Source organism: Psammomys obesus, unplaced genomic scaffold (assembly GCF_907164565.1).
Source record: "Psammomys obesus unplaced genomic scaffold, mPsaObe1.curated_primary_1811, whole genome shotgun sequence".
Classification (NCBI taxonomy): domain Eukaryota; kingdom Metazoa; phylum Chordata; class Mammalia; order Rodentia; family Muridae; genus Psammomys; species Psammomys obesus.
Genome location: NW_026585895.1, coordinates 52,025,941 through 52,050,305, shown reverse-complemented (window position 1 = coordinate 52,050,305; position 24,365 = coordinate 52,025,941). Strand labels below are relative to the sequence as shown.

At 50.6% G+C, this 24,365-nt stretch overlaps 1 protein-coding gene across 2 annotated transcripts in view; it reads left to right on the top strand.

Annotated features, from left to right (window-relative positions):
• The window catches only part of Ak8 (adenylate kinase 8), a 104,943-nt gene that overhangs the window by 814 nt on the left and 79,764 nt on the right, over nt 1-24,365 (top strand). For both annotated transcript variants that reach the window (XM_055600896.1, XM_055600895.1), the window contains exons 2-5: nt 1,730-1,814; nt 7,712-7,761; nt 10,575-10,688; nt 13,918-13,986. In XM_055600896.1, coding sequence (XP_055456871.1) covers nt 1,730-1,814; nt 7,712-7,761; nt 10,575-10,688; nt 13,918-13,986 — 318 coding nt within the window. The remainder of the gene's footprint in view (nt 1-1,729; nt 1,815-7,711; nt 7,762-10,574; nt 10,689-13,917; nt 13,987-24,365) is intronic.

Sequence of the window (24,365 nt, the reverse complement as noted above, 5' to 3'; positions counted from 1 at the left end):
GGTTTTGAGATGACATCCCTATCCAGGTGGCCTCGTCTAGGACGGAAGTATTTTCACTTAGACTCCATCATCAGAATCAGCCTTTTAAAAGCCCTCATCTTTCAGCATGGCTCCAAGCCTGTCCTCAGCCCAACTGTGGCCTTAGGCTAAACCCTGTCCCCACCTATGTGTGGTCTAGTTTTCTACTTGTGTTCTCTGGAGGTACAAAAGGCTTTCAGGAGCTACACTGATGAGCTGTCTGCCACTCGAAAATTCTGGGGTCCAAGGGTAAGCTACAGCTCAGTCTGCAGTATCCTGTTCTGCAATTTGAGATATTTCAACCCCCCTACCCCAGCAGGACCATGGTGACAATGAATGCAGGCCAGGCCAAGGAATGTGAGTCTCCAGAAAGCATGCTTCCTTTGGAAAGTGTTAATGGTCGGGGGTGGGAGTGGGGAGATAGAGAGTGGCCAGTCACAGATAAAGCTGCTAAGTTGAGGGACATGAGAAGTTAAGATTCATGATCCTGGCCTATTTTCTAGTTGGACTGGTAGGGCAATCATTATTACCATTTTATTTTCAAATAATGTTAGATTTGGGAAGTTATAAAAATGGCATTTACCTCTTGTCTACCCTTGGGCTGTCTAACATGGGTTTTAGAAAAGCCATGAAACAGAAGTGGGTACAGAACTTCAGCCTGCACTGCAGGCTTCACTTGGATCCCGTCCCCTTTCACCTGTACTTGGGTTTCTGTGGTGGTGTGTACAGCATTCTGAAGTTTATCAGATGTCTGTGGGTCCACTGCTGTTCAGCCGCATTAACACCATTCTCAGAATTAAGTTCACAGTCACAGACTTGGCTTCTTTTTGTCTTGACCTGAGACATACTCTTGTCATCACCAGTCTAGAGCATGGATATTATAGCTGTGTTATCTGTTCGATCTTTTAGCCAGGAAGCAATCAGCAACATACCCTAGCACAGAGTTAGCCAGCTGTGCCATTGAACAAAGGGTGGGAGGTGGGGGACAGGGAGAGCTGAAGCCCCAAGAAGGGAAGGGACTTATGAGATCTAGAGCTGGGATGGGACAGCATTCCCCATTGGTGCTACCATCTGCCCTGCACTTCTCTGTCCCCACAGGCCAAAGCACCCTTCTACCTGTCCTGCAGTCTAGCTCCTGTCAGCTTTCCAGGTCCCTGGTGTGCCTCCCTGAAAATTGCTCCCTCTGATGTGTTTGCTCAGTTGGATTAATTGGCCAGAGAATCCAGGACTATTTAAACATTTGGCTGAGGAGTATAGTGTCCCACCATGGAGAGACCCAGCCAGGGGTAATGATTTTGTCCCCCAGCTAACATCTGCACTGAGCCCCTACTATAACTGTGCACACAGGGAAGACCAAAGAGCCCATGGAGTGGTTGAGCAGGGATGAGGTGAGGCAGGGAACACAGGTGCACATGGCAGGCCTGTGCAGGAGCGTAGCGCAGCAGGGGTTTCCCTGGTGCACTGAGATCTAATGGCTATGTAGCCAGGTCAAGGAGCAGAGGCGCTCCAGGCAGAAGGCCAGCATTCAGTAAGGCGTTGCAACAGGACAACAGTGCAGGACCAAGGGAAGGCTTGTGTGGGAAGCATAAAGGGAGAAAAGGTGGGGGACCTGGCTGCTTGGGCGATACCAGCAGATGCCTCAACAGGTGGTCTCCATGACAACCAGGAGCCCTGCAGGTGCTAATTCCCTGATATCTGCATGTGCCCACAGAATATGCTGGAACAGCTCCTGATACACCAGCCAGAGGACCCCATCTCCTTCATGATCATTCACCTGCGCCGAAACAACGACAATGGTGAGCACTCATTCCAGTGTGTGGTACTGCTGCCCATCTCCTGGCCACAACCCAGAAGCCCTCCGTTCCATCTGTGTCTGGAGGGAGATCAGAACAAGACAGGGAGGGGAGGCACTTTGACAAGTTGCAGTAGCTAATTGGAGAATGCCTTCTTCCTTTTCTTTTTGAGCCCAACTCATAAAAATTCTCTTGCCAAGCTATTAAAATGCAAACCCCAGAATGGCCCATGTAATCAATTATTAATGCTTCCGCCTGCCCTCGCTGATGTCGCCTGTTGGGTTTAAACTCTCTGATCATGCTACTTGTCAGGTGAAGTTTGGTTTCTGGTCTACCTAGACAGGCGAGCACTTGACTTTTCCAAGGGTCTCATTACCAACCTGCTAATGAGTTGCGGAGCTCCCCAAACCTTGGCCGAAGTCAGGCCGGCTAGACCCTAGGCTCAAGTGCAGAACTGGGAAGAGAAAGGCCCTCCAATAAGTCAGGCCTCTCCCTGCAGCCCAGGGTGGTGCAAAGCCGAGAGAAGATCATTCTGCCCTGGGTGAGCTGTTTTAGGGGGATCTGGTGTCTTGGTTGGTTGGTTTAATTTCCTTTGGTCCATTAGCACTTCTGAGGGAGCTTTATCTTACCAGTAAAGGTAGCATTTGGGACTTGAGATGCCCCAGGATAGGATTGGGCTTCGTAATAAAAGTTAGGTTTTGGTTTAAGCTGGGTGTGGTGGGCCATACCTTTAATCCCAACACTCAGGAGACAGAGACAGGCAGATCCCTGAGTTCGATGCCAACCTCGTCTGCCAAGTCTACCCAAGACAACCAGGGCTACACAGAGCAACCCTGTCTTGAAAAACCAAAACAAATGAAAAAGTTAGGTTTTAGAAAGGTAGGGAAGAGGATACTAGAGAGATGGCTCAGCAGTTAAAAGTACTTGCTACACAATTGTGGGGATTCAAGTTCAGATTCTGGCATCCCCATAACAAACTGGGTATCCACAAACGCCTGTGTCTTCAGCTCTGAGGGGTCCGATGCCCTCTTCTGATCTTGGCATGGGCACATTCACAGGCACCCACCCATGCACAAACAAATTAAACCTTGCGATGATGCTTAGCTTTAATTGTCAGGTTGGCTCAGCCTACTGTGGGTGGTACCCTTCTCAGGTTGTGTGCAAATAGAGAAATCAAGGCAGGGACAGGCCAGCAGGCAAGCATTCGTTTCTTTCTGCTCTTGACTGTGAACATGATGTAATGAGCCTTGACTTACCTTCAGTGGAGAACCGTAGCCTGGAATTGTAAGCTGAAAGAAACTATCTCTCCTAAGTTGTTCTTTGTCATAGTATCTTACCGTTCAGCAATGAAAATGAAACTGGAACAAAGCTTTAAATTTTTTTTTTAAAGGTAGAGAGAGCAGGCTCCATGCGTGCAGGTGCACCCAGCTCACCAGCCTTTCCCGAGTATCCTGTCCACACACCTTGATGAGTCTGGGTACTCCAGTACTCAGCTGAGACCGTAGACTGGGTGGACTGAGCTGTGACAGAGGGAGTCAGAACCCTAGAATTCCACCACCTCCTTCCCACCCCATCTACCTGCCCTGGGCAATTCTCCCTGCTTCCTCCCTTTGGCTGGTTGGTGGAGGGAGAGTCAGCACTGGCCCTATCTGCTCTTGACATGAATGTCCTGCCTGGGTGGGTGTGCCCCGGGAGGGGGATGGATTTATTTATTTTCATTTGTGTGTATGAGTGTTTTGCCTACATGGATGTCTGTGCATCGTGCACATGCAGTACTCGCAGAAGTACACATGGTTGTTTGGAAACTGAACCTAGGTCCCCCACAGAGCAGCCAGTGCTCTTAAAGTCTGCGCTCTCACTCCATATCCCCACTGTGGGGAAAGTTCTTTGAGCCAATAGCCTTTAGGCTTTGGTAAGCCTTGGGCCTGGAGGAAGAACCTGGAACTCGAGGCTGCTTCTGCCTTCTCCTCCTGTGTTAGTGCTGCTGCGCTGACTGCTGGTCAGCGTTTCATCATCAAATTCGTTGCAATAGCTTTCCAAGTCTCTGCATCATAGCTCTGGGCTATCTGCAGTACAGTTGATGTCTGCTGGACAGCTACCTCCTCCCTGGGTGGCAATCCGCTTGTGGCCACCTACCACACATTTCCAGGGCTGTGACACTGCAAAGGCTGCTCTTCACTGAGTCTTTCTCTTTACCCCACACAGCACTCTCTGCTGCAGGGAAAGGAATCCAGGCCTGTGCTGGGGCTGGTCAGCCTCCTACCCGTCATTCGAATGGGCATCACTTTCCAGCCTGCACATTCTTCAGACACACTTTCTAGGTTCCATAACCACGGCTTTAGTGCCTCAACTACTCCCCAGTTCTCCATCCCACTCAGAGGCTTTGGTGAGCATTTATGGGACAGCTATGCTGTTGGTTAGGGGGATTCATAGGCTTTGGTCCTCAGAAAAGCAAAGATAAGAATGGGTGGAGGATGAGAAAGCAGGGAGTCCACCTTGCTGCTGCAGCTTTTCTGGGGTAACTCAGAGAAGACATGTGGGATCAGCTCTCTGGAGCTTAGTGGGGTCTCAAGACATGCAACATAAATTTCCATGTTTCCTCTGGGCAGTAGCAAGAGTAGCTTGCCTCCTAGCCAGGAGCCAGGAACGCAACCTTGCTGCTTACTGGCAGCGGGTGAAGCTTGGGCCCATAGGACACTGGCCAGTGACTGACCTAGGAGGAAGGACACATCCCAGCCCGTGAGCATGCACAGGAGGGAGGGAAGGATCTCTGTCTTGGGCTAGCAGCCCCTTTGCCTCGAGAAAAGCATTTAGTACAAAGTGAGCGTTTACGGTGGCCCTGGGCAATATTAGCGCAGGCGGTGGTGGGGATAATGGAGCATTTCGCTTCTTATCAAACGCTTGTCCAGGAAAGCCTTGTATTAGAGTTCCGATACCTGAGGGGTTCCTTGTGAATTTTAAATCATGCTCATAGTTAAGCCTCAAAAGCCTTCACGGATGGAAAGGTTCTTTGATTTTCTTTGAAGTGGTTGGAGGAGTTTGATTACTCTTGGCAGTCAAGCAGCCTTTTATGACACTGTTTATAAATAATTACTCATGAGCTGGGCTGGAGTTTCAAGGTGTTAGATTTTAAGAAACCAAAATTAGTCATATAAGTGAGTACGAGAAATTGGGAGGGAAGAAGGGCCATGATGTTCCTCTTTAAAGTATTTTCTTAGGCGTGTACAATTTGGGTGCCACTTAGAAGAGCCAGGAACAGAGGGGAGGAACATTTCCCATGTAGCCCCAGCCCAGGGCCTTTGCCAAGATGAACACACCAGCCAGGAGTCGGACTTGGTCCCAGGCTGTCCTGGTTACACCCTTGATACGAGATGCCTCTCCCTCCCTCCCCAGCACCACCATCCCTGAGCCCCGGTGGGTCTGGCTGGCGACATTCCAAGGAATGGGCAAAGGCCCATGCTTAGAGCTGTGGGTACCAGAGTAGGCTCGTGCAGCATCTCGCCAGCATCCCTGGCTTTGGCTGAGCAGATGTTCTCTCCAGTTACAGCAATTTCCCTTCTTTCCAGCACGAAGCCCCTCTGCCTTTGATCACCCTCCCTACTGCTTTCCAAACCCCAGACTGAACTTTGGCTCCAGTCTTACCTTCACCTTTCACTTGACCAAGTGTCCACAAAGCCACCTCATTTCCACACTTGGGCTACAAATGGTGATGCCTACCAGATGCAGCATCTCTCACTCAGATGCCCTGGGAGGCCTTGTCCCAGCCTGTGACTCAGAGCAGGGAATGGACCTTGCTTCCTGCCCTGATCCTTGCACTGATGTCTCAGATGCTGGAAAATGCCCCCAGTTTCTATGACAACCTATGCCATGTGCTGCCCTCACTTGTTGGTGGCTCTTTGAGGCCTGGTTCCTGAATGGCAGTGCTTCGTGGCAACCCCACGGACCACAGAGTATCAAGGACAAAGGCTGGGGTGTCCATGCCTGGAACAGACCATTTTGTGGCCTGGCTCGGGGTGTCCTTCCCGGGGCTCCCCAGGTGTGTTGGATTCTGTGAACCTCTGCCTTTTACTCAAGCCTGTTTCAATTTGGCCACCTGAGGATTCCTAGCAGTTCCCTACGAGGCCGACCGGCAAAGGGACAACAATGGCGACACTCAGTGGTGACATCGAAAGCTTGGGACAGTCAGGATGGCCATTGCAGGCACTGCTGTGTGTGTGGCCAAGCGGCACTGATGTGTGGCCGAGACTCTGCACCTGCCGTCAAGGAGCCGGCCATTTGCTGGAGGCAGCCGTGCCCTGTGTTTAGCCTGTGGTGAAGCTTACTGTAGCAGAAGGGAAGCTGCTGCAAGTAGCGTGATCAAGCCCTTCACAATCAGTGTGACCAGGGTGTGGTCTCAAGCAGGAAGAAGCAATGAGGCCCTGGGCATCTCCTGGCTGGGTGGAGGCAAGGGCATTCTTGACTAGGACATAAGTGATAAAGGAAAAGTATGTTGGGATCATCTGGAAGAAACAGGGCTGCCCCCAGGCCTTTAGCTCAAAGGAGGGGATCGTTAGGGACTCTGAAGATTCTCTGAGCCCCAGGGCTATTAGGAAAAGCGGGGCCTATCCCAGCCTTTTGGAAGCAATACCCCTACAGGCCCACGGGAACCTAAAGAATTCTGGGGACTCGGGCCAGCAGAGCACTGTGGTATCCACAGTGTGTGGCTCACTCTGCTAGCCTGCCTGCTGTGTGGGGCCTCTCTCATGTCCCGGCTCCTGTGCTACTGTGAGACTTTCAGAGCTGAGTTTTGGGAGTCATCTCACTCTCTCTTCCGCCTTCACCTCGGAAGTGGGAAGTACTGGGAATTTGGGCAGAGATCTATTTAAAGGCAAGCAGTCTAGGAGGGTGTCCTTGTGCTTGGCCACTAAAGCTACTGGACTAACCACTACTCTCTGGTTCCATATCTCTGTCTGTCCCCAGAGGAGACAGTCATTCATGTTCGACCTTTGCACAGAAAAGAGTCCCTCCAGCTCCATGTGGACACTAGAGCCGCAAGAGAGTTGGGGCGTAGGCAGTGTTTGTGTGCCCTAGGGACTCGGTAGGGTGTAGGTGACATCATCAAGAGACTTGACTGGCAGTCACCCCCAAGCTTTCGTGTCCAGCTGATCTTGTTCATGCCCTTGCCACCACGCCTTTCCCTGTGGTTGGCTTCTCTCTCCTCCCACATGCTAGCAAACTACTCCATGGATTCCGAGATGACATGCCAGAGCTTCAGCAGGACCAAGACTGTCCCTGAGCCACGACTTAGAGCTACAAATAAGCTGCGTGTATGTGTGTGTGTGTGTGTTGTGTATAAAAATTTGCATAGAATTGCCTGCATTCGAAAACAAAGACTTACCCACCTTGGGTTTTATAAATCTGGCCTGAACGCTGCAGGTTTCTTTCCATTATTTTCTTCTGTAAAATGATGAGGTGTGAGGATACAATTTGCTAAGTAAGAAGGCATATATATATATATATATATATATATATATATATATATATATACATCAAAGGTTGATTTACATAAAATACAACTTTATTTGAAAGAGTGTCCCCAAGACAAAGTCCCTGTTTAAAATGCTTTATGGCATTTGAAAATCCCAATTGTTTTTGATATTCATTAGTTTGGTAAACAAGTTACTGTGTCTGTGTCCCTGCGGAGATAGAAAAATAAACCATCTCTGTGATCGCTTACCTCTCTAAACACAGAGAATGCGTTCTGGGCGCGAGCGTCTCCCAGGCTCGGGGTTATGAATGGCTATGTCACTGGCAGAAATGAAATCTGGGGAGGCAAGAAAGAAATAGACTCAGAGCAGCACAGACATGGGAGGCTGCTTTGTCATGCCCAGAGTTGACATGCAAATCTTTTTCTTCCACAGTGCCGAAGATCATGATACTAGGTCCGCCCGCCTCGGGGAAAACCACCATCGTAAGTCCATTATATTAAATGTCGTTCTAGAGTGCATCGTTCATGCGCCAGTAGACAGGAGGCTGTGCCTGGGTGAACTGTCCACACGCCAGTACTTCTTTTCCTACCCACTTTCTCATTACAAGTGGCAGTGTGTGTTCAGAGGCGGTCTCTCAGTCAGCGTGCTCTTGCTATGAAGAGACAACCATGACCACAGCAATTCTTATAAAGGAAAACATTTAATTGGGGCCTGGCTTACAGTTCAGAAGTTTAGTCCATTATCATCATGGCAGGGAGCAGGGTGGCAGTCAGGTAAAAGACATGATGCTGGAGAAGGAGCTGAGAGCTCTACATCTGGATCAGCAGGCAGTGGGAAGAATGGGCCGGCTTGAGTTTCTGAAACCTCAAAGCCCACCCCTGGTGGGTGACACACCTAAGCCAACAAGGCCACACCTCCTAACAGTACTGCTCCCTATGAGCCCGTGGGGGCCATTTTCATTCAAACCACTACACATGGGAACCCAGAAAATACAAAACTGCAGTCACACAGCCCTTCGGAGATAAGTGCTGCCTTATGGTGACCTGGTGACCCCTTCCCTGGTCACACCGCAGAGGCACCCTGGGTCCCCCCCCCCCCCCCCGCTGTTGCTGTGGAATGCGTTTCTGGAAGGACTTCTCAGTTAAACAGCCTGCATACCTTAGGGGCCGAAGTTGTGGATGGCGAACTGGCTCAGGTGGGCAGAGGAGAGACACTGTGCCCCAGAAGCTCACATGCCAGTTCCCAGACTTCCCACACATCCGTCATTTGCCACCTTTTCTCTCTGGTCTCTCTACTTTAAAGGAAAAGCAAGAGAAAGACCAGGCCAGTGAACAGTGAGCCTCTCTCCTGTCTTCGTCTCTTTTCCACACCAGACACTGGCTGGAAGCTGGTGCTTCCATCCTCCCCATGACTTTAATCTCCGGATCACTGGTTTTTGTTTTTCTTTTGAAAATAGGGACTTACCTTTTAGCTCTGGCTGTACTAGAACTTACCTACAGCCCAGGCTGTCCCCAGGCTCACACTAATCCTCCCTCAACCTCTCAACTGCTGTAATTCCAGGCGTGGGCCACCATAGCCAGCTACAGGTCCAGGTTTTCTTTTTTAATTTTTATTAAATCTTATTTATTTTGTATGTATGTACATGTACATGTGGGGGTGGTGGTGGCAGACATGGGCCACAGTGCACATATGGCTGTCAGAGAGAAACTTCTAAGTAACTGATTCTCTCTCTCTATTATGTGGGTCCCTGGGATCAAACTCAAGTTGTCAAGATTGGAATCAGGCACCTTAACCCACCAAGCTAGTCCCTGGTTGTGGTTTTGTTTGTTTGCTTTGGCTTTTTGAGACAGGGTTTCTCTGTCCTGGAACTTGCTCTGAAGACCAGGCTGGCCTCGAACTCAGAGATCCGTCTGGGTCTGCCTCCCAGTGCTGGGATTAAAGGCGTGCAACAGTACTGTCTGGTTGGCTCCTAGTTATAGTTTTAAAATGCCACACATGTATTAGAATTATGGTAATCGGAGGTGGGAAGCTTTCTACCTCCTGAGTTCTTGTCCCGGTAGGGCTAGGCTGTTCCTTGCTGAGCTAGCACCTAACCTCGAAAAGAAACTAATGTGGGTGACCCTTGCATGAGACCCCCTGTGCATGCTATATTGTGACAGTCAGCACAGCTGTTGTCATCTGTCTGTCTCTCTGTCCTTCTGTGTCTCCATATGTAGTTTTTCTGTTTTATTCGCTCCCTTTTAGTCAGTCTCCCTGAACCCCACCATTATGTCATTTTAGAGATGGGGTTCCCCCACTTGCCAGTTCTTGGCATTACCTGAAAACCTCAGAGTCCTGGACTCCCCTGCCGATGGGTATGGTCACCCGTTGGGGCTGGACCAATCTGTAGTGCTCCTGACTATGGAATCCATGCTGACAGACTGTGTTTAGCCACCTGCTGGGCTCTCTTACTGAGCTGTGTTCTCAGCAAGGGTGCAACAGCCCTGAGGTGAGGGGCTTTAGGCAAAGGGCTCCTCTCTGATCACCAGGAGGGATTTGTTGGGCAGGGCAGGTGTGGAACACAGAGGCCTGACTCAACCCCTCCCCTGTGGTCCCCTGAGCTCCGAAAGGCAGCCCTTGCTCCTGTATGGGTGGAGGGCCACACAGAGCCAACGGTGGGGGTGAGGCAGACAGTGCAGGTGAGTGGGAGGCTGGGAAGCACCTGGCATGTCTGCCTTCTGGGAGCCTCTCCCACAAATGACTGTTTCTCCATGACCAGCCTTTTTTTTTCCCAGGTTCTCATACACACCAGGCAAATGCGCCACTGCTAGGCCACAGTCCTGGTTCCGGCTCCTCAGCCATCTTTTTCTAACAGAATATGGAAGGATTTGACAGTTTCTTGTTTACTTTTGTTTTTTTTTAGACAGGGTCTCTCTATTTGATCAGGTTGGCCTCAACTAGTTCTCCTGCCTCAGTTTCCCAAATGCTGACATATTACAGTCATGTACTGAATACGACCATACCCAGGCTTGAGTGTGTGTGTGTGTGTGTGTGTGAGTGTAGACCAGAAGAGAATCCTTAACACCATCTACTTCCTTTGAGACAGGGTTTCTCACTGGCCTGGAACTCATTAACAGTCTAGACGGCCTGGCCACCAAGCCCCAGGGAACCTCCTGTCTATTTCACAGCACTGGGGTTACAAGTGTGCCCCATGCCAGGAGCTGTTACATGGGTTCTGGGGGTGGAATTCGAGCCTCTCGCTTCCCAGCCCAGTAGAGTGCTCTGTTCACTTTCTTTTCTGCTGTCCTTTCTTCAGGCAATGTGGCTCTGCAAACATCTGAACAGCAATCTCATCACCAAGGAGAACTTACTAAGCAGAGAGTATTCCTCTCTGGCTACGGAGGCAAAGAAATATTTCGAGACTTACAAGGTAAGGTTGGCCCCTCGGTGGAGGGGCGGGGACTGAGCAGCCATGCTGGAGCAGCTGTGGCTGTACATCTCCACTACCTGTTCAGGCAGATAAGGTGGAGGGAAGGGGGAATCCAGAGCTCAGGCCCTTCCTTGTGGGGGAGTAGCCAGAGTAAAGGACAGTGGTTTGTCCTGGATGAGACATAGCAGTCCGGTCCAGTGACCCGGACAGACCTGGTGGCCATATCTGGGCTGTGGGGCTGAGCGCAGCTGGAATTTAAAGGGCTGTCATTACACATACACATTACACACCCCCGATGCTGCACTTCAGGAATGTGTGTGTGGGTAAGTGTGTGTGTGCCTGGGAGTGTGTGTGTGTGTAATGGTGGACAGGCATATGTGTGGAGGCGAGAGGCTGATGAGGGGTCTCTTCTCAATCACCCTCTGACATGTCACTTTTGGTTTAGTTTGAGTCAGGTCTCATTGAACCTGGACCTCACCTATCAGGCTGGACTCTCTGGCTAGTGACCCAGAGCTCTACAGGTCTAACCTCCTCATCCCAGAGCACTGTTTCTCTTTACTCAAACAGAAATGCAAAGATTTTTTTTTCCCCAAAATTCCCTTTGAGGCAAAGGCTGGGGAAATGTTATTTTGTTGTTTTTTGTTTGTTTGTTTGTTTGTTTGTTTGTTTGTTTGTTTTTGCTGTTCTCTGAGGTTAAAGTCCCTTCTCCTCCTGTGGGACCCTCAAGTTTGCTGATACTGAAGTGAACGGGCCACTTTCCACGTTCTGTCAGCACCACCACCTCAGATTCTATAGACAGAGCCCAGCCCATCCATTGTCCAGTGCACTTGTGGAGGTCACAGTACACCCTGGAGGTGTGGATTCTCTTTCTACCACAAGAGTCCCAAGAATTGAGACTCAGGCTTGGTGGCAAGTGCCTGTACCCACTCACCTACCTCTCTGGACCTGGCAAAGGTTCTTGACCATGCTGGCAGAGCTGCTGTCTCTGTGGAAGGCCGACCAGGGCCTCTCAGCTTGTCTTTTCTGCTGTACTGCTGAAGTCTGTACTGTGCATTGAAGTGCCTGCCTGGGTGACCCAGGAGCCTGCTGACAGGTGACCCAAGCACATGCCATTCCTGTGTGAAATGACATCCAATCCTGGAAATTAAGTGCTCCTAGAGGCAGAACCAGGCACAGCCCACACACCTGGCACCTCTGGGCAGGCCAATCAGCATGTCCTTCAAGAGAGGAAGGCATACTGGGGTGTCAAGACAGTCACCCCATCACTGGGCCCCAGAAGTTGCTACAGGCAACACTGGACACTGCCAGGGAAGAGAATAAAACCCAGGCTGGCTAAGTAGATTGCGATGCTGCCCCTAAGAAACCAAGGAAGCAGACTGCCCAAGGCCAGCAAGTTTAGGCACTCACACCTGTGCCTGGGGGAGCCACGCTGGGCTCTGTCTACTTGTCTTTGCCTCTCCCCCTAAAGCCAGGCCTGGGGGCTGGAGGGTGGGGATGTGCCACTGAGTTCTGGAAGGAGGCGGCTGACTCCTGCAAAGACAGTTTGGCAGGGCTTGGAGAAGCGACCCAGAAGCCCCTGGGATGATGTGACACATCAAAGCTGCCATCCAGACAGCACAGTGGCAGGGAACGGCAGGGGGCACTTGAGATGGGCCTTGCTCAAAGTCACTACCTAGTCCCTGCTGGGAGGGCTTCAGGAGGCAAGCACCCCACGAGAGCCTGTCATCTTTCAACCATGCACTCTGACTGCTTGGATTCCCCGAATCTGGGCTGAGGCCTCCTGTGTTCCTCCCATACCTGTGTGAGTGGATGGCATCAGGAAGGGTGAACCCTGAAAACGTGGCCCGGGGAAGGAGACTGCTCTCGCTGGGAGAGGACTGGGAGGGAATGAGAAGGGAAGGAGCTACCTACCCACTCCCTCTATATTGCCAACTCTGGGGACACCTGGAGGTTTCTGGCACCAGCAAAAAGGTAGCCTCCCTTGCCAGTGGTTCCCCATCTGGTGGACACTTTTACATTGAGGTCACCTTAGGCCAGAGGTTCTCCATATGAGGCCCCAGTCTAGGAGAAATGACATGACTTGGGAACATGTTGGAAATACAAACTCAAATTCAGAACTCCTGGGGTGGGTTCCAGGAAAGCCATTGGCTGGGCTGAAATGTGTCTCCAATGGTTCAAAACTTGTATCAGGCCCTGGATTAGACCCTCGGTAAGCCGAGAATGGTGATACTTGCCTGTGATCTCAGCACGTGGGAGGTAGAGGCAGTAGGATCAAGGTCATCTTTGGCTACATAGGAATTGCAGGAGAGCCTGGGCAACTGAAAGCTTATTTCAAAAAACCAGGGGCTGTGGGAGGGGGTGCTAGGGAGATGGCTATATGGGTAGAGAGCTGGCTGTGCAAGCATGAAGACCTGAGTTCAATCCCCAGCACCCATGTGAAAAAGCCAGGCACATGGCATGCATACCTGTAATCCCAGCACTGAGAAGACAGAGCCAGGAGGGGTCCCAGGATTTGCTAGCCAGCCAGCCTAAACTACCTGGAATGTGTCAGGCCAGTGAGAGGCCCTATCTCAAAAGTGAGGGAGATGGCACCCGAAGTGGAGGTGCCAGCTGTGCCTACTGTGACTCCATGACTTTGATACGTCATTGATTTATAAAAGCAGGCCTGCAGGGAGGTGTCCTTGACGCTATTCTGGTGCTGGGGCGGGGGTCTGTTGGTCAACATTCATGCCCCGCTCTCTGGGGGTAAGAACTTATGTTATTTGCTCATGATTGTGGTGTGAACACTCCCATCAAAGCCAGCTTTGGTCACAGTATGGAGTCATCAAGTGTGCAGTTGGAGAGAGGTGTGCACATACTTAGAGCTTCGGCCAATGGCTCCCACTCACACCTTGTGTAGAGCGCAAAGGCAAAAGACACAGTTCCTTTCCCTGAGAAACGTTACCACTACTGAGGATGACGGATACATCCTTGGACAGCTTATGCAATGAAAACTTCATTATCCACACTCCTGGGGTGTGAGCAGTATGAGGCATAGGTCATGAGACATAGGGAGTCTGAGGGTTGGGGAAGCCTGCTGCTGGGAAGTAGGCATGGAAGGGATAACCTGGGCATGCCTTCTATGGGGAGGATGCTCAGGGGCCCAGTCAGGGGTGCTGCCCGTGTCTGCCCCCACCCCCTCAGCTCCAGCCTGGGGCTGGGGGCCTCACACTGTGTGTCTTTCCTTCAGAGGATTCCCAATGCGATGCTTATCAACCTGGTCCATGAGCGCCTCTGTGAGGACGATTGCCTCAGACAGGTAAGACTGTATGGGATGGCATGGCTAGGCGTGGCCTGTGTTTTAGGAGTCACCCTGGAGGGGCCTGGCAGTTATGGTGGAGAGGACATTTCTATGGGAGAGTTCTGTGGGTCTTCTCTCCATCCCTCAGCCATAACTGCAGGGGAGCACAGGGGTGGAAGGGAGACAAAGAGATGAAGAAGAGGGTAAGGGAAGCTCTCCCTGCTGTCATGTAACTGGGAACAAACTGGCTGGCATGAAAACTGAGGCATCTGCAGCCAGCTGAGCAGCTCTGAGAGTCACAGTCCTCCCGAGCCTCAGAAGAGACAGAACAGCAGTGAGCCATGCATGTGGTTTTTTGTTTTGTTTTTGTTTTCTCATGCTGCTGCATCCTGGTGGCTGAATATCTGCTGTGGAAGTTTAGCCTGCAATGCAGAGCAACAAATGCTTCAGGCTGAGTTACAGAGTGGGCTTGTGTGTCCTGGCAGCGTGATGCATTCACATGAACCCAGCTGCCCTCCTAGTGCTACTTTAACACGTAAGAAATGCCACACAAAGGGCTGGAGAGGTGGTTAAGCAGTTAAGAGCGCTTGCAACTCTTGCAAAGGACCAGAGTTTGGCTCCCACCAACCAAATCACAGCTCACAGCCGCCCATAACTCCAGCTCCAAGGAACCCTAATCCCTCCTTCTGGCATCTATGGGTAGCTGCATACATATTTGCAAACATAATACAGACCTACACATACACAAATAAATAAATCTTTAAAACTGAAACATAAAATAGACACAGACCAAGATGGTCAGAGCTGCCGGGTCTCAACTAGACATTATGGGAGTATGGTTTCAGGGAAGCTGCAGTTCTGTGTGTAGCTCAAGCTTGCCCTCCAGGACACACAGGAGTCATATAGCTCAGCCTGGCTTTGTATCTCTAATCCTTGTGCCCACATGTCCTGAGTGCTGGGGTTACAGACATGGTTCATGACAACTGGCCTGTGCAGTATAGGGGATGGAGCCCGGGGCTTTGCATTCCCAGCACCAGCAAAGTCTGATGTCTAGTGTCCTTTCTTGAGCCTTATTTACAAGCTTGGTCCACACAGCCTCTTTTCATTCTACACCTGCAGTGTAGACCAAGTTCAAGGTCAGGCTTTCCAGAGGCCTTGCCAAGAGCTCCCACTGTCATCAGAATGCATTTACCGTTATTGATACACTTAGGTCATAATTGCTGCCTTGATTGCATGTTATTCCATGCAGTTGTATTGTGTTGTGATTGATACTGTTGACCACAGGGATATTTATAGCACTGATTGTCATGGTGACTGATGGTGGTGATGGTGGTGATGCTTTGACTTGTTGCAGGCACATCTGCACTCGTTAGAAAGCCTGTGACCTCTTGGTGGCCCCTCTGATCAGTTACATGGCATGTATGGCCAGGCCAAATACTCCATGCAGCACCTCATGCAGCTGTTGCTGTTTTATGGTGTGTGTGTGTGTGTGTGTAGGCCTGAGTTTGACATCAGTGTCTTCCATGATTGTTCTCTACTTTCATTTACTGAGGAAGGGCCTCTTGTTATGGAAGGGGTATCTCCTGGAGGCTTGGTCGGTGTTCCATCTCCACTGGACAGCAATGGGGTTGGGCTTGAAGACAGAGGTGCTTCTCTGACCTGCACATCTGTGGTTGCAGCTATGTCCCAGCCATTGTTACCTGCAGGGGAAGGAACTACCTCCTTCAATTTGTTTTAAGATTTCTTTTAACCTTCAAGGGGCATCGGGAGCCGTTTTCATCTCTTCCCGATGGAGACAGATTTCCAGGGTGAGGCGAGCCTTCTAATTATGAGCTTTGGTTGTTCAAAAGCAAAACAAACCCTCACCCAAAACAAGCAAGCTCTCCTGCTTTTCGGGAGAAAAATGACACATATGCATATTCATTTATATGGTAATTATTATTATTTAGCTACACAGGGACTAGAATTGGTAATTTAGAGCACAAAAAGATCGCAGGGAATATCGTTCAGGGAAACATAACCCATCAGGAGTCTGCAGTTAATGCCCTGTTTCCTTTCTTTCCCCTGCTTTTTTCTTCTTTTGCAATCTCTTTGAAGAATTTTATTTGAAGTGACCATCAAATGCATTAGAGAGGGAGAAATTAGCAGTTTGTTTCAGAACTACAAAAAGGTGGCAGCTCAGCCTGCCAGAGATATATGAGGTGCTCCTTAGGGACAGCCATGCCCCCCAGGTCAGAGGGTGCCCACACCACTTCTCCTGGCCAAAGGAGAGCTAAGAAGGAAGGTGTGAGCACTGGGAATAAGAAAGCACTGCATAAGAAAGACCAGAACTGGAGACTCAGAACACGGTACCTGGCCAGCATGTGTGTGCTCTGTTTGCTATGGATGGTTGACAGTCCCTTTCCTGGTCCATCTTTCTGCAAGTTTCCGGGTTCCTTCCCATGGCTTCCTTCATGTGGTTTCCCATCCCCTAGCATCCAGGAAGCTCTGGATTCAATTCCCAGCACTACATTTAAAAATGTGGGGTTGAAGAGATGGCTCAGAGGTTAAGAGCTATTCTTCCGAAGGTCCTGAGTTCAATTCCCAGCAACCACATGGTGGCTCACAACCATCTATAATGAGATCTGGGGCCCTCTTCTGTTGTGCAGGCACACATGCAGGCAGAATACTGTATAAACAATAAATAAATCTTAAAATAAAATAAAATAAAAATGTGCTATGGAGCTGGGCATGGTAGCACACACCTTTAGTCCCAGCACTCAGGGAGACAGAGGCAGCCTGTACAAAGTGAATCCAGGACAGCCAAAGCTACACAGAGAAACCCTGTCTCGAAAAACCAAACCAAACCAAACCAATCAACCAACCAACCAACCAACCAGAAAAACAACAAAAATCAAAAACATGGTAGAAATAAAAATAAAAATAAAATGAAAAATTTTTTTTGGCCATAGTATATCCATTCAAATAGTTCAGAACTTAGAAGATACCAGAGGCCCTTCTCTTGCTCCTCCCCCCCTCCCCCATTCCTTCTCTAAAGACAGCTATTGGGAAACGTGCCTTGGAAGCTCATCCTTCAGAAGATGCTGCTATACACAGGGGAAACAGGTGTTTCTTTAAAACAAATATGAATCTGGGCATGCGCACATCTGTAACCCCAGCACTGGTAGGGCCGACACCAGCAGATCCCTGATGCTTACTAGCCTATGAGTCTAGCAGAATCAGCATGCAGGAACGGGAGCCCCCGGTCACACAGCAGAAACAGATGCACGCCATCCCAATCTGAATGGGGCAGGAAGGGAGTTCCTCCTCACTTGGCCTTCACTTCAGTGTGTGCCAGCCTCTGGTTTCACATGAGTGACACAATGTCTTCCTTGTGACATGTGTTGGTCAACAAGCACAAGTCTTTCCCATGCCCTATGGGAGGAGAGACGAGGGCATCCTTGCATGAAGTCATTTCCTCTCTTCCACATATTTCCCAGCCTTTGGCTGTCCTCCTGGGTCTGCTTCTGATGATAGAACAGGGCTTGACACAAGTGTGTGGAGCCACAGCAGCTGACCTGAAGCTCTGTTGTGGTGGCCTGGAAAACATCCTCAGTTCTATCCCTCTGGCCCTCACACCACAGTCAAGGCCCTGCTGCTGCCCAAGCCTCAGCTCCTCTCCTCCAATTATTTGTTCATCCGTATGTGTGTACTATGGTGTTTGTGCTCACAGGCATGTGTGTGCACATGTGTGTGGAAGCCAGAGGTCACCCTCAGGTGTCTTCCTCAGTCACTCTTCACATGATGGTGATGATTGGTGTGTATATGCACATGAAGGTGCCAGTGGACTCCAGAGGAGGACATTAGGTGCTCTGGAACGGGAGTTGTAGGCAGTTGTGAGCCACCTGATGTGGGGCTGGGGAGTCCCCTGGAAGAGCGGCAGGTGCTTAACCGCTGAGCCATCTCTCCAGCCCTTCCACCTTCTGAGACAGGGTCTTTTGCTTTTGCCCAGAATTTGCCTGTCTGTGCCCTCCTGGCACTGGCATTGCAAGTGTGTGCTAACACACTCGGGCTGGTAGGGATCCAGCCCGAGTCTTCATGCTTCCAGCTACAGAGCTGTCTCAGCAGCCCCAGTTTCCCTTTGTGTAAAGGTTTTAGGTAGATAATTTCTGAAAAAACAAACAAACAAACAAACAAACAAAAACTTCTATAAAAAGATATAGTGAGAAAGGAAAGTCAGTGTCTTGCTATGAAGAGACACCATGACCACGGCAACTCTTATAAAGGAAAGTGTGTGGTTGGGCTGGCTTACAGCTTCAGAGGTTTAGTCTATTGTCATCATGGTGGGAAGCATGGCAGTGTGCAGGCAGACATGGTGCTGGAGGAGATGAGAGTTCCACATCTTGATCTGCAGGCAGTAAGGAGAGACTGTGTCACTGGCCATAGCTTGAGCATAGCAGACCTCAAAGCCCACCCCCACAATGACACACTTCCTCCAACAAGGCCACACCTGCTAAGAGGCCAGGCATCCCAGCACAGGAGTCTATGAGGGCCATACCTAGTCAAACCACCACAGTCAGTGTAATCCACCTGTGATCCCAGCTCCTGAGAAGCCGAGGTAGGAGGGTTGCTGAGAGACGGCAGCCTGGGCTACAGTATGAGAGCCTTTCTCAAACAAACAAGATACCAAGAAAATGAGTTGGCATTCATCCATAAGGCAGGGTGATGGGCTTCCTTTGTGGCTTAACATCAGCCATATTGATGGTTGAACCTTATTTCTGCTGATGGAAGGAATAAAGAAAAACATCAGAAAACTTCACAGCAAAGGGCACCACATCAGCCTCAAAAGTGGGCTCTGAAGAACTTGAACCCCTGGTCTCAAGATGTGCTGCCACTGCAAGGTGTCACAGTTGAATGTGACCAGGGCATGGGAGACCAAGGGTGAATGAGACTTGCAAACACCAGTGTTGAGAATCTTGAGATTCGAGCCACAGACAGCCTCCACTGCCCATCTAAACCACCCAGGCAGCAGCCACACCGTCTCCATGAAGGAACCTGAATACAAATGTGTCTGTAGTGCTGAATTAAGCTTTCACCCTGACTACATGGCTCTGCTGGATCTTAACCACCAGTCCCTACTCTGTGGGCCAGCAGCAACTTGGAGAGGGATTTATTGCCATGGTGATGCAGAACCTGGGACAGATCCAAAATGGCATTCTTTCCTTCCGTCATGGAGCACAGAGTCTGCGGAGCACGGGTTCTCTGCTCTATGGGAGAGGCTAGTGGGTTCTGTCACTGACTACCCAGAGCCTGGAGCACTCAGTGAACAGTGCATTGGACACTGTTTCCTCTCCTGCGTTACAAACCTAGGGGCTCGAAACAACCTATGCGGTCTGCCTGTGTCTCCATGGGTCAGGACCTCGTCTCAGCCACCTGGACCTTTTTCTCTCAGTCCACAGGCAAGATGCTCCTGGGCATGTCACTTGTGCTCACCTCTGCTGAGCCGAGCCGCCTCTCAGCTGGGCCAGGTCATGCAGAAAGGGAGTGGCTAGAGGGTCTCCAGGCTTGTGTTCTGCAGCACATGGCCGCAGACAACGACTGCCTCATTCTCTGACTGAGAAGGTTTAGCTCAGTGTTCAGTGCCATGCACTGGCCTGGGCCACTGGACAGAGTTAAGATACAGCACTGCTGGAGGAGCTAGGTGAAAATCATCTGAGAGTGGCTCAAGGGTGGAAGATGACGCTCGCTCCTGTTGTGCTTTATGCCAGAAAACAGGCTCAGCTGGGTGGGCCTGGTGCCGCACCCTATAATCTCAGCACTTGCGGAGGTGCGGGAGAAGGGCAGGGGAGGAGGGCCAGTAAGAGGAGAAGGGAAGTTCGAGGGGTAGAATAAAGAAGAGAGGAGAGAGGGAGGAGAGGGAAGGAGAGTCTTGCATACTTCCGGGGGTGGGCTTGTGGTAGACCAAGAACCTTAACATTGTCAGGACATGATCTAATGAGGTTGTTGGCACACCATACCCAAGGAGTAGGTAGGAGTGCAGTCTTTTCCATAGGGGCCTGAAGGGAAAACCATCCATAGCCAGCCTCCTGGTCTTGTCCAGTTGCTAGAGTAGACGGGCTAATGGAGAGGTTAATTGACGGAACTTCATCTGTGTGGCCATGAATAAGCCATCGTCCCTTCTAGGTAAAGCCTTCCCAGTGTGGCTGCTTTGGGGTGTAACTCCTCATCCATGGACCCATGCTCTGTAAGTAAGCCCAATGAACTCGTTGGTTCTTAAGGATGAGCTTTGGTGGAATTAACTCTTGGTTTTGACATCGTAACTGTATGAAGACAGGGTGATGTCGTTTCTGTGTTCCCCTCCCCCTGCCCTGGAGGAAGTTCTCACAAACAGTGGTGAGCCAGCATTTGTCAGCATACACTATGCCTGTGGCCTTGAACCACTGATCCCTGGAGGCAAGGGAGGACAGAGGTCTGCAGTAAGGAGGTGCAGGGCCGACCAGCCCACCCCCACCGTAGAAGCATAGCACCCACTGTCCTGCGTACACTTGTTCCTTTAACTAGGAAGAGCAGACATCCTGGCATAACATAACCAAGCATGGCGGTACACACCTGCAGTCCCAACATTCAGGAGGATCAGAAGTTCAAGGTCAGCCTGGGATACATGAGACCCTGTCTCAAGAGAAAAGACAAACCAGCTCTGGCTCTTGGTAGAGGCTGGAAGCTGGACTGTGTCTCCAGTCCTGCGAGCCACGGAAGTGTCCTGGGTGTTTCCACTGCACACAGAACCTGAAACTTGTCTTGGTGCTCACAGGTAGATTTCTTTTAGATCTTGTGTGCAGCCAAGGTGGGAGCACTGAGTGAGCGTCTCATCCTGGGTTTGAAGCTTACGTGTGAGGGTTTCTAGAGTCTCTACCCTCATTTTGGTCTTGAGTTCTGCTTCCCTTGGCTGTAGCGCTTGATGGTCGGTACTTGATGGCGGAGATGTCACCCCAGCAGCAGACTGACATCAGTGGCTGTCAGTCCATGGATGTGGGCCACTGGGCCACTGTGTAGGCTCAGGGGTTGGTAGCGTCCCTGGCAACACCGATGGCTCTATGAGGCCTCTGTGCAGATGTGAATAGGACCGGAGGGGCTAGAATGAGGGGGAGGTTTGAACTGTGCTCAGAAAACAGGTAAGCCCAGGTTGCCGAATTACCAACCCTTCTTTACGGAGCCCATGGAACCTCAGGCTGAGGCCGTGGTGAATGCGATCTGGGGCCCACCACGGGTGGATGTGGGCTGATGTCTGCAGATGAACAGCAGACACAGTGTGGCTGGAGAAAGTGTGCCTCTGACAGCACAGGAGACTGCAAATTCCCTCTCCAGCCACTGGCTCGAGTTTTCCCGCAGCAGTGATGGGGCACAGTCAAAGTCATGAGAAGACAGAGGTGTAGGTTGACAGGGAAGGTATGTGCCCTCGAGTTCAGGGTGGGGTGGTTCAGAGAAAACACTCAGAGGAAACTGAGGCCAGGAGGCCTCCTGGGGTCCCTGGAGGACCCAGCCAGCAGCTCCCGGGTGCCTCCTGTGGAGCCTTTCTCCTAGTGATCCTTGGTTGGAGCAAGGATATGATCAGGGGGAAGATCTGGGGGAGCTCCCAGGGAGTACCCACACTCTGGCTTCCCTTTGAGGAGCCAGGAAGGGAGGGAAGAACAGCATGGAGGCAGTGTCCCAGAGGGCAACCGAGCTTCCCACAGGCCTCGCTAATTGTGCTTTGATAAGTCAGGAGGGCAGAAAGGGCCAGCGCCGTGCACGATGCAGGCCGAGCCTTGCTGCATCAGGCCGCGCTCTGCTGAGCCTCACCGACTTCCCTGGGCTGCCGGGCTTCTCTGCTTCCTTTCTTGCAGCTGTGACATCTGCTCGGTGCCTGTCCCTTCTGTGATACCATGCCCCTTGCAGCTGTGCAGACCCCCAGCTCTGTGCGGAGTGCCCTGAGCATACGGCCTTTTTGATGTGTGATAAAACGCTGCCGAGCCATGGGGGTACGGTGAGCTGAGGCATTGGAATATCAATTAACCTGCTCAGAACAAAGCTGGGGCTCCAGTGTGGAACAGACAACTCACTGAAGTGTCAAGAAGATGGATAATGTATCTAATTAGGGTTGCCTGATACCTCTGCATCAGGCCACTCCTGGCCACCGGACCTGCGAACCTAGCAGAGCACAGTGGTGGCGAGTGTTTCCATGTCCCTGGCATGACTGTCATCAGTTGCTGTTTCCTGATTAACTTCTTCTTGTTTTGCTGAACATGTTCTCAGCTCTGATTGCCGTTTCCCCTGGAAAGTGAAGTCCCTTTTACAGCTGTGCAGGGAGCCCCTGTGAACGTGTGTGCTCAAAGAGAGGGCTTCCTGAGAGCTGGGCCTGGGGACACTCACACAGAAGCTGTATCCAGCCACTGTCCCTCCAGTGGCAACTGATGTGGACCCGCATGGACAGCACAGGGATGAGGGTGTCCGTGGCTGCCTGCCCTGTGTGACAAGGGCCTTCCTCTTCCTAAAGTCTCCAACCCACGCAGGAGTTACCACAGCCCAGGAGTCATTGAGGTGTCCCTTGTTTTACTGCCTTTACCTGGACATTGGGAACCCAGCTTGTGCTTGTGAGAAGTGGGTGAGTGCTGTTCTTGTGAACAGCTGAAAGAGCTTTGGACCGTGTGCTGAAATCCGCAGTGAACTCATGCACAGTGAGGCAATATTAAAACCAGGTCTTTCTTGGAGGGCTTGCCTCTTCCACCTTCCAGAAGTGACTCAAACATGCAATCCCAGAGCTTGGAAGGCTGGATTGAGGTAGAAGGGTTGCTACAGCAGGCTTGAGACCAGCTCAATCTACATACCAAGACCCTGTCTTTAAAACAAAGGTTGGGCATGATGACACACACTTTGATCCCAGGCAGAGGCAGGCAGATCTCTGAGTTCCAGGCCAGCTGGTCTATAGAGTGAGTTTCAGGACAGCCAAGAGTACACAGAGAAACCCTGTCTCAAAAGACCAAAACCAAAACAAAAAGGAGGGGGGGGGCTCAAAACTGACTGAGCAGCTCTTGTACTAGAGGAAGCAGTGACTGGGCTCATGGTTTCCACTCCTCATCCCCGATCATAGGAAGCTGTGTATGTGTGTGTAAGAATTTACCTAAAGTTCCCAAGGACACTGGTCCCCTCTTGCAGATCTGAAAAGGAGGGAGCCGGCTGCAGCCTCGCCTCTGTCCCTGCAGCCCCTCACAACTGTAGGAGTCCATCCTCCTACACAAAATAAGGTCAGTTGCCTATAATAAGGACTTGAGGGATCCAAAGGCTGTTAATTCTTTTTCTCTCCCTTTTGCTTCATTAGTTCTGACACCAGGGTTCTGTGGCAGTGTTTCTCTATATAAAGAATTAACGAAAGCTTGCCTGGTTTTTCCAACGTGCTTTAGGTTGTAAATTTGTTTAGCTTTTTATAAAACCATCCATGGAGGCTGTTGGCACCTTAATATTTCAATAGTAAAAAAAAAAAAAACCAGGGGCATGATAGTATGTGTATATGTGCATATGTGTGTACATATGTATGAATGCGCATGTGGATGCCAGAGGTCGATGTCTAGTGTCATCTTCTATTTCTCTACCTTGTTTGTTTAGTTTTAATGTAAGGTTTCTCTGTGTAGCTCTGGCTGTCCTGAAACTCACTCTGTAGACTAGGCTGGTCTCGAACTCACAGAGATCTGCCTGCCTCTGCCTCTGCCTCTGGAGTGCTGGGATTACAGGCCTATGCCACCATGCCTGGCTCCACCTTATTTGTTGAGACAGAGTCTCTCACTGAGCCTGGTGCTCACCATTTCAGTTAGACTGGCTGTCAGCCAGCCCGCTCCTGAGATCCACTTGTCTCGAGTTTACCAGAGCTGGGGTTTTAGGTATATGCTACCACATGTGACCTTTTTAAAACTTTATTTTATGTGCATTGGTGTAAGGGTGTCAGATCCCCTGGAACTGGAGTTGCAGACAGTTGTGAGCCACCATGTAGGTACTGGAATTGCACCCAGTTCCCCTGGAAGAGCAGCCAGTGCTCTTAACCACTGAGCTATCTCTGCAGCCCCATATCTGACCTTTTATGTGTATCCTGAGGAATTCAAACTTGGCCCCCATGTTTGGGCAGCAAATTTTTGATTCTGAGGAAAGGTGCCATTTGCCAGGACCTGCTCTCCTTCTTATAAGTCAGGATGCAGGGTGAAAGCTCATCCCATCAGTCCATCCTCTGACCACAGAGACACTGAACCCTCAGGATGCCTGGGAGGAGGGTCTCTGACAAGGGGAGGCCTTCTTTTGTCTCCCTTCACCGTGAAGTAGACTTGAGTTTTAAATCTAAAGGCATAGTGTGTGTGTGTGTGTGTGTGTGTGTGTGTGTGTGTGTGTGTGTGTGT